Source organism: Helianthus annuus, chromosome 1 (assembly GCF_002127325.2).
Source record: "Helianthus annuus cultivar XRQ/B chromosome 1, HanXRQr2.0-SUNRISE, whole genome shotgun sequence".
In the NCBI taxonomy this organism is placed as follows: Eukaryota; Viridiplantae; Streptophyta; class Magnoliopsida; order Asterales; family Asteraceae; genus Helianthus; species Helianthus annuus.
The window spans coordinates 30,122,553-30,132,835 of record NC_035433.2 but is presented as its reverse complement, the minus strand read 5'-3'; the positions used below and the strand labels follow the sequence as shown (position 1 = coordinate 30,132,835).

Sequence of the window (10,283 nt, the reverse complement as noted above, 5' to 3'; positions counted from 1 at the left end):
TTGTTGGTTGATGTCACCTAGAATTGCCATGCAATTTGTGTTTAGTAAATTAAAGTGCATTTAAATTACTAAATGGTCATTTGGTGTATATACTTGCAATCCTACGATGGTGCCATTTGAGTTTATGCATTTCCCATAAATGACATTAATTATTATAATAAGTTACTTGAGTTTTGACCATCAATCTATACTATTATAAAAAGGAGAAGTGATGTACAAGATGGTAATTTTGCCATACGTATCAATTTTAAAGCAACATGTACAAGTGTTTAAAGCCATAGAAATTGGAATTTCCACCAAGTTTAAGACGCCTAAAAGGGTAATTGTGACATTTCAGCATGAAATTCTAGAAAACCCTACCATCTCCTGGTAAATGAATCGTCTGCGTTCAATTCGACTTTTCAATGGAAACATAACAGCATTTTATAGCCAGGAGATGAGGGTTATGGGAGATACACGGAGATAGCACTCAAGCGACGATACTCATCCTAGGGCCACCATAGCCGCAGGCTTCACTTCCGTTTAATTTGCATTTTTTCAATCTCTACATCCCATCTTGCTAATTGTATCTATTTTTAACCTAATCAATCTTTGTTCTTTTTTCTATTTGTATGGGTTCAAGGACAATTGTGCTAACTCAGGGTGTTCAGATCTAGGGTTCTGACAAAATGGAGATGGTTACGGGTTCCGGTGGCGAGTGTGTTAAGATTAGACAACTATCAGAGGAGGATCGACCTTCCAACCATGCTACGGCAAAGATTCCGGCAACTACGGTAAGGTTCTGACGAGTCTGATCTCCCTCTACATGTTCTTACTAATACAAGCTCTGTCGAATTTATATAAACATTTATGGTTTTGTGGAATGATGAGATCACAGCGATGGTGGCTAAAACGATGTTCGACGCTTATTATTTTAAGTTTTCAGTTTTACATAAGCAATTGATTCTTTCTTTTTACTGTTTGCGATTTTAATTTACTATTGATTTAGGGGGTTTTCAGTTTAAAACTGAACTTGAATTGGGTTTTTTGAATGTTTGTGGCTAACTCGATTGTGACGTGTTATTGGTTCGGTTTGTTGCCGACCCGAATCTTTATGTCCAGGGAACTTCTTTATATACAACCTTTTTGTAAGGCTTGGCCACGTTTGATTCGCATTTAATTCATCGTCTTCAGTCACAAATTTTTTAGCTCTCAATCAGTTCACTGTTTATTCTCTGTTTTTACATTTTGATTGTTGGGTGGATGCTGGTAGTTGGAGTCTATAGCTAGGGGCGTCTTCTCAGCAACCGTGGTTCATGACTAATACGCCGTTATTGTTGTGCCTGATGTAAGTATCCGTGCATAAAAATACAAGCCACGGAGATTATCAAACAAAAGAACAATGTGCAGACGTTTTCCAGCATATTCTTCCATACGCTAAGGCTTCTTCTGTAAGCCTTTCATAAATCATAATCAGTTGACTTCTCTAAATAGGTGTAGGTGATTTTTGTGTTTGATTTTAGTGACTGTGATCGTGTGTGGGTTTTGTTTCTGGAAGTTTGTTGGTTTACTTTTGAATGTAGTTGCATCTCGATTTTTTTTAATCAACTAATGGAGTTTTGTGGATTAACGTGTTTCAGGCAGTGACAATTAGGTTATTCTACCTTGAGTCCACACAACGGTGACCGGAATCCTTCTTTTCAGGTGCGGATTCTATACTTTTTTGTTCTCTATTTTTTTTTTTTATATTTTAAAGCCTTAATTCGGAACTGGTAGCACTATTTTTCCAGTAGGTGATGGTTATTAGGAATGATCAAATTATTGAGGGGGTGTATGCATTGTGCTACTGCTAGACTGGTATATGTTGTGCATTTGATGATTAAATAATGCTGAGAGGTATGAATTCATGCCTGGAATTTATAGGAGCAATGTAGAGATGAAATTTAGTACATAGTGATGCTAATTGTATTCACTTTTGGATTACTGAAGTGTAATGTGTGTTTTATCTGGTTTAGTGATTGTATATGCATGAGCAAATTGATGGGAGGATAAACAACGGTACTTATGTTATGATGTCATTATGTCAATCAATCGAATTCAGGTAATCTTCCTCACATCTAATATGTTTTTTAATTGTTAGTACGACTGATCAAGACGATTAGTGATCGAGTTCATGGTTTCGGGGTGCACGAATGGATACCGGGTGTGGATCAGTTCTCGGTGTGACTATGTTTAATGGGATGATGGGGGTGGTGCCTAGCGTCTTTTCCTCTTGACAATAAGGCTATGATGATCGGGTGTGGATCTCACATTGGCGGGATATCCATTGCAGCCATGTTGATGACATAATTTGAACCTATGATTGGTCCACACATTGCTCAGTGCATAAGGAGCTCAGGTACATGAAGTTCTTGAATGGATTATGTCGCAAGCATCTCGGCATGTAAACCTTAGGATTTTGTTCTTAATAATTAATACTTCTATTGTTTAAAGACTTAAGATTACTGTTTATGATTGTGATGCGTTTTATGCAGTCACAAGTGCTTAACGCTGCATAATAATGAGGGGAGTTACTTGCGCACATGCAGGGGTAATGACCTAAGAGAGCTACTCATAACTTGCGCACATGCAGGGGTAACGACCTCAGACTAATTTGCCAAAGAGAGCTGCTCGTGGGGTGAAACATGCGCTGGCACAACCGCTGCCGCATACGCGTAGCGCCAGTCTAACTCAGGTACATTGTTTTCTTTGTGTGATGACTGTTTGTCTGCTCTAATCGAGTAACTTTTGGTGTGGGTGAAAATGGGCCGGTTGGCTGTGATTAATTTACACGAACACTTACCTATTACTTTTGACTTTCATAATTTCAATCAAAAAGGTTTGAAGGAAACTTCAGCCCTTTTAATTCCAAATCCTCTAGCCAAGCAAAGGCTTGATGAAGCCACTAGCCAAACATGATGAAGTTGCGGTGTACAACTAGCCCAACTTTATTTACTTGATGCCAGTTTGTCATGAGGTGTTCTGTTGTCGTAATCGATTGATGCAGATCATGATTGTCTCAGGACGTTTTTAGGGTCTGGAATAGAGGTCATGGTTGGGGTCTAATGATATGTTGGCTGCCGTTAGTTCATCTACCGTTGCTTCTGCTTTGTGGGTTGCTCAAACTGTTACCGCATACATGGTTAAGGGTGGAGCTAATATAAAGTATGTATGACCAATGATACTCTTTTTTTAATTTTGTTTGTGTGGGTTGTTTGTGTTCATTGTGTTGAGCATGCTGGTTTGTTTTCATCTGGAAGTTCAGATGCCTGTTGCTTTTTTTTGTTGGTTTGTAAATCGAATGGTTTTGTTAATGAAACAGGTAGTGAAACTGTTTTTCATACTATTAATAGATGACGTCATTGTAAACATTTCGATAACATTTTGTTTATAATAAGATTCTCTGGTATGGGGTCTATGATACCAACGGGTCACATTGGAATTTTAACCCGCTTCATTTTTAGTAAAGTTTATTTAACCATACGTATTGACCCATGACTCACCATGCCGCTTATGTTTTGAACCATGAGTTTCTTACCAAAAAATGCTCATTTGATCCGGTTCTGTTTTAACGCATGACTCACCAAGTTGCTTTTACTGCCTCTAGCAAAGTTACATCAGCAATATACACACATCTTTGTAATAGAGTCTTAAAATCATAACTATATAATAGTCTGCTGCAAAGAGGAGTAACAATGAGGAATGCATCTTCATAAATGGAATAAAGAGGGTTAATCTATTTATAGTTAATGCATTTCATCAACCGATCCATGAACTGTTAGCGCTTTACAATTGTCGACTTCGCAGCAACGCGCGGGTTTCCCACTAGTAATTAATATCTTTTAAACTCAAAGCATTTAACTCATTTTCACTCAATATTATCAAATTTTATATACATGCCATTTACGAGTATACTTCAACTAAAAACAACCCTAAATCTACTCAAAAGTGTAGAAAATATTGATATAAAAATATGAGTATTTTAGACCACATCACATAACGATGTATGTTTTGCTTGTATGCACGTTGTGAAACATGTATGACGAATACATGATTTATGTGTACATGAAACTGACTGTCTTTGGTAACCACGGTAGGGCATGGTTGACCAACTTGGAACGGGTAATATAACATAACATACCGAGCAATCTAAGGTGAGTCCACTGCTCTTTTCCAAGCATGCATCCCGGGGAGGGATATCGGGTAACGTTCCGGGGAGGAATGTCAGGTTAATGAGATGTTTGTTATTACACTCAGTTTCTATCACATAAGACCCCTTACATCTACCGACAGTTGCCGGGGAGGCAACGAGGTTATTAGTTGATAGCGTTATTAGGTTTGGCACCCTCACACCGTACCGGGGAGGACGGGCGTGAACTAATTTCCTTAAAGCATGACCAATGTTTTGATAGAGACATTGGGGTTGGGCAAATACATCTTGTAGCCATCTGCGGTAATCGAGTTAATAACAACATCAAAATCAAATTATTGAACTATTGAACTATTGAACTGTTGAACTGTTTTATACACATACCTGGTAACTAAACGCGTTAACAAAACTTTGAACTCACCAGCGTCGTCTGACACACTTGTCTGCATGCTTGCAGGTCGTTAGATATCTTGGATTTGGGAACTTGCTGTCTGGAGTAGCTGGAGTGGTCATGGTCGACTGGAGGGATTCATGTGATTGAGTTATTGATATGATACATTGGTTTTTGAAACAGTTTAACATTGGTTTACTATTTGTTTCCGCTGAACATGTTGGTTTTCATTTAAACTCGTTAATGGTATTTTTCATTAATAATTGAGGATTTTATTTATAAACTTGAATGAGTTCAATGTGATTAGTGGCTCGTTGTTGGTACGTCACACGCCTAGTAGGGACATTCCCTAGGTGGTATTTTGGGGGTGTGACATCCATCACCCGAGGTTTTTTATGTCGGAGATCATTCATTGATCAAGGGCTTTTTCCTCGTATAAATCCTTGTGTTCATAATTCATTTCATTCATTTGTTGTTCATACGTTTGTCCAATTAACCAAGCATCTAACCTTGTATGAGAAAAAAGCCTTTGATCAATGAATGATCTCCGGCATAAAATATCTCGGGTGATGGAAACTATCGATCACTAACTATATTAAGCAAACAAAGATTACAACTTGGGATGATAACAAGCTTTGGGATGATAACAAGCTTGGTACAATGATTTTCAGTTTCTACAGGTTGTTGGTGAAAAAGAACTTTGGTAGCATATAATAATTTCTCAGTGATTTGTAGTTGAACAATGCTTGATATGTAGCAACATTTAAACCGTGCTTAGCTTGGATACTTGTAGAGTGAAGCATTAAGTTTCTCACTACAACTCATCTGACCAAAGATTGTAATTTCCGAACATCCTATGATTGTTTTTATTTTCTCAAGTTTTTATAAATGGATCCTTGTGAGAGTTGATACGGATTAAAAGCATTGTATATTCTTTATTGCCACCACTGTCAAATTTACAAATCCTAACATTTTGATGATGTCATATCCTACCTGTGGTGGACATGCTTAAACTAGATAAACGATTTATTTGTCTCAATATCTGGTTGTTACATGAACATGCCCATATGGTTTGTTAGGATTGCTTGTATAAGGTTGTAAAAGGACAGACAACACAACGTAAATAAATATATTGCTTGTTTGAGGATTAATATTCTACTTTAAACCAATTGTAACCTATTTTAACACAAACCTTATGTGGATAAAATTTCCATCAAATATGGCTTCTATTTGGTTTGATGTGCATGGAACATTACTCCTAACGATTGGCGTATTCTTACTTGCACATATTCAACAATTATGCCAAGCAAATTTGCAGTGTATTTTTTAACAGCTTTTTACATGTTGCATATACTTACTTGGATGACAAATAAAAATCTTATATGAATCATTTCCCTTGGTGTACCGTCATTTTTCTTTCATACACATGGTTTTTTTTTATACTTTCTTGGATATCCTAATAGGGTTATCTGCCGATATTTTGTCATACACATTGTTTCTTCTTTTTACTCTGAAATCCTAATAAACGTAGGGGCGGGCTGATTGAGGAACTCCAAAAAAGTAGAAAACCGACTCAAACGAACTTCGATTGAACTCGTTACAGCTGCGTTGGAACCGAGTAGTTGAACCCTAACCAAAAACCATAAACCTAAATCCATAAATCTAAATTGTAAACCCTAAATCATACAGCTAAATCCTAAACTGTTTTGACAAACTGTTTTGTCCGGTTTGGTCAATCCAACCAACCCAAGCAAATATGATTTACCTTTACCGAAAAACCTTACCAGTTCAACCCAAAAAAAGTTGTCAAAACTGACCGAACTATAGCCTGAACTATACACTAGCTCAGTTAACAATGCCTAAGTTATGTGTTAAGTACTTAGTGATCATGGGTTGGCAGGTCGAACCCAAAAACTGTGTTAGACGCACGAACACATCTCGCATGTATACGAGTAAACACAAACACAACCCATGTTCTAAATTCCAAATTTACAACAGAGAACACAAGTTTCCATAAAAATACGTTTAAACAACTTAGAAGCTTATTTCTCTTAACATTTGTTTATTTCAATAATGGATAATCTAGAACAATAAAAAAACTCAAATTTGGGATCGAGGCACTGCGATATTGGTATAAACTTACAAAAAGAGTAGCTATAAAAGCATATTAGACTAGAGTTTGCTTAGTAAGTTCCATGGTATTTCTTGATTAAAAAATTGTAAAGTAAAATGATGGGATCTAATCTTTAGTCTTCTATAATATAATTCCAGTTTGTGATATCAGAAGTCAAACCTTTGACTTAAAGTTTGTTTATCTTCTTCGCTTTGACTCTTTTCGCATCTCCAAAAGGTAGTTCTCTAAGTTGGACTTCACCCATAACCGTCGGTCGATGAGATCTTTCTTGGTTGATTCATCTAACAATTGCAAACTCCATGTTAATTTGGATAACAAACATTAAAAGAAAAAAAAAATAAGTTGTGGCATAGGCGAACACATCTAGCACACGAGGTACAAGGTACTTGTATAATATCTATTATATTTCCGATAGGTATCTATCACCACATACCCAAAATTAGACATAAATAACCTATATGGCTATATATGCGACTTAATATTTAAATAACCTTTGTGTACAACCCAAAAAGCCATGTGTACAACCTACTAATGTACAAAATCTACCTACGAACATGCAATTTGACATGCGCCTCATGAAGTCAAAAATAGAAAACTTAATCTTGCAAAAGAGCTGAATAGTGTTACCAAGATATTCCCATGAATCACGAGATGCCCCGAGAGCGCGTCTGGTCAAATAAGAGGCGTCTTCCAAGGAATACGAAGTTTTGTTTATCTTGTACCTCCAGTACCAACATCCATGCCATAAAAGTAACTGCAGTAACATAAAACTTTAATAAGTCAACTGCCTTTTATATCTAAACTTAAATTAGATAATTAAAAATGATAAGAAATATCAAACAACCTTTCCAAGAGTATATGGCAAGAGTATAAAACGAACACCAAGAAGTCCCCACACCGATGGCTTTTCAGCACCTTTTATCTGCAGTTCAAGTTCCTTGCTAATATCTTCCTGCATTTTCCTGTCATAAAAAATATTATTCTTATTATTTTTTCAGAATTTACGAAAATATAACTACTATCATTTATTCCGTAACAACAGTTTCATACTTGTCGATCTTGTAACCACCCTTCTTTTTGCTTGAAATTGCCCCCGTGCGTTCCAGTTCCAATGCCTTCAACTTATTTTTATAAGCTGGCGTTCTCTTAACCATGTCAATAGCCTATAAAATGATGATATATACAACAAAACTACTATGTAAAAGGATATTAATTTTCAAAGTCTTAAGCAATAATGAGTGTTTCATATATCAAATATCATATCATTTCCTTATAATTTTAAACAGGTCAATGTTTATTTTGGGTGCAAAAAAAGCTAGGAACCGTAGAACACAAAATTAAAATTCTATCAGCAAATCATTTACCTGATGATACCTTGTCCATTGATTCAGATATTGAATTCCCGAGAGGACTAGAAGAAGTCCCACTAAAACAGCACGAGGATCCTATCCAATGAAAACATTGTAAATTATTATTGATTTATTGTCAACAATTAATAAGAACGTGCTAAAGCTTTGTTACAATCTTTAAACTCACAGTTTTGTGACCATAGTAAGCATGATAATAGCGAGCTGTATTGTAGAATACCTAAAATTGGGAACGAAGAAGACACTAATATTATTGATGCATAATTAGATGAATATATTGTTTAAGCATTGTAAACATATGTCAACCAGATTTGAACCATCCAAATGGTAACTTACCTCCTCTGGATGCTCAATTGCATAATCATACTGCCCTCTTGTTACTTCATCTTTTAATATCTATGAAAGGTGACAAGTAAGCGACATAAACGTTTAGAAGCATGTCATTTTGCAGTTTGAAGGTGCACTCAATTTTAAGTAGAGAATCACGAGAACAGATAATCACTTGTACGTAGTGTGGGCCACACATAGAGAAAGACAATGGATTACAAGGTTACATAACCACCTTATCTATCACAGTTAAACGGTAGAGGGTACATATGTTTATGCAATTCTAGCGGTTATCTACTTAAAGGTTACAAAAATAACCTTATGTATATTAGTCAAAGTAACGAGTTTATGCGATTCCAGCAGTTCTCTACTTAAAATGACACTAAAATGATAGATTGTACATCTACATTACCGCCTTATGTACCACAGTCTAAGGGGTTGTTTGACAACTTTGAATGGTTAAGTGTTGAACCAGTAAGTAAGAGGTCTGAATCATTAAGTGCTGAACCAGTAAGAGGTTTGAACCATTAAGAGCCAGTATAATGCTTAACAGTTATGCTTAACCGTTCAGAGGCAAATGTGATGCAGTTTCGCGTGCAATCAAATGGCTCAAGAACGATTAGTAATCAATGACGATAAAAAGAAGCACAAAGGTTCAAGAACATTGTTCTTTTTACTCAATAATCAACATAAACTAACTAAACAATAAACCCTAGCTCCTAATTTATAATGAATAAAATAGATAAACTAGGAAGTTCAAATCCCCACAAAACAGGAAACTAAATAAAAACATTAACATTCAAATAATAAAAGATTATAAATGACTCAAGATGCTCCCGCATCAAAATGTCTTACCAATTCAGATTAGAGGTCAAAACCATTTAGACTCAGTAGGTATGATGCTTAACCATTCAGAGGCAAATGTAATATATACACAAGTTTCTAACAGTTGTCTACTAAAAAATGTTTCGATATAAAACAAAAAACTATTACATTTCTAGTATTATGCATAATAAAAAAAGAAAAAATGAACAAAATCGGATACCTCATAAGCATTCGCAATCTTAACAAACAATTTTTTCGATTCAGGATCTGGATTTTTATCAGGATGACTACAAAAACAAACAAATATCTTTCAATTCAAATCAAACAACAAACAAATCTCACTGTATGTAACATTAATTAATCAACAAGAAACTTACTGCTTTAACGAGAGCTTGTAGTACGCTCGCTTGATTTCAGATGAATTCGCATTTTGCGAAACCCTAGAGATGTAAATCGAGAGAAATTGAGTTAAAAAGTTAGAATAAAATTGTGGTGATTTGAAAGCAGAGGTGATTAAAATGTTGCTAACCCTAGTAGATCGTAGCAATCATCTTCGTCGCAGTAGATTGAGATCGACGGTTGGATGAAGAAGATGATGAGAAGCGAAACGACGGCGTATGGGCGAAACGACGTCGTTGCCATCGTCTTCGTCGTTTTGATCCGAGAACTTGGGTTTCGTCTGGAACTCGTTTTATGTCTCAACAAGGGAATGTGTAATTACGTTTATGACCTTATGCTTGTTGGATTGCTTTTGTTTGGTGAAACGTTTGGGCCCTTGCTACGTTTTGGGCTAATTCTTTGCTCTTTTAAGAAAAGAGATAAGTAACCACTACATCCATATATAAACTAGAGGTGTATAAATCGGTAAATTTTCCTAATTGGTTTGATTAACCGGTTAGACGGTTATTTTTAAAATTTTGTTTTAACTGGTTATTCTTATTTTTTTTTTTTGCTTTAACTGGTTATTATTTTAACTGGTTTGGTTATTCATTTTAACTGATTCCATTAATAACCTATTATATGTGGTTAATTAACCTGTTACTTTCATACTTTTCAATTTTTTCCGAGTTA

General features: G+C 35.7%; 1 protein-coding gene and 1 long non-coding RNA gene across 2 annotated transcripts; one reads left to right on the top strand and one right to left on the bottom strand.

Moving 5' to 3' along the window:
- Positions 1-427: 427 nt before the first annotated feature.
- On the top strand, positions 428-956 carry LOC118492346. The gene is made up of 2 exons (XR_004893286.1): positions 428-701; positions 759-956. It is a non-coding gene; the product is annotated as an uncharacterized LOC118492346 (long non-coding RNA).
- A 5,648-nt stretch (positions 957-6,604) lies between these two features.
- Positions 6,605-9,905, bottom strand: LOC110943424 (chaperone protein dnaJ 50). Its single transcript, XM_022185177.2, has 10 exons — positions 9,742-9,905; positions 9,590-9,652; positions 9,433-9,499; positions 8,397-8,456; positions 8,230-8,280; positions 8,058-8,138; positions 7,744-7,856; positions 7,538-7,655; positions 7,321-7,447; positions 6,605-6,974 (listed from the first exon to the last, which is right to left on the bottom strand). Exons 1-10 carry the CDS (start codon positions 9,852-9,854, stop codon positions 6,871-6,873), a joined length of 897 nt encoding a protein of 298 aa, XP_022040869.1. The 5' UTR covers positions 9,855-9,905; the 3' UTR covers positions 6,605-6,870.
- Positions 9,906-10,283: the final 378 nt, after the last annotated feature.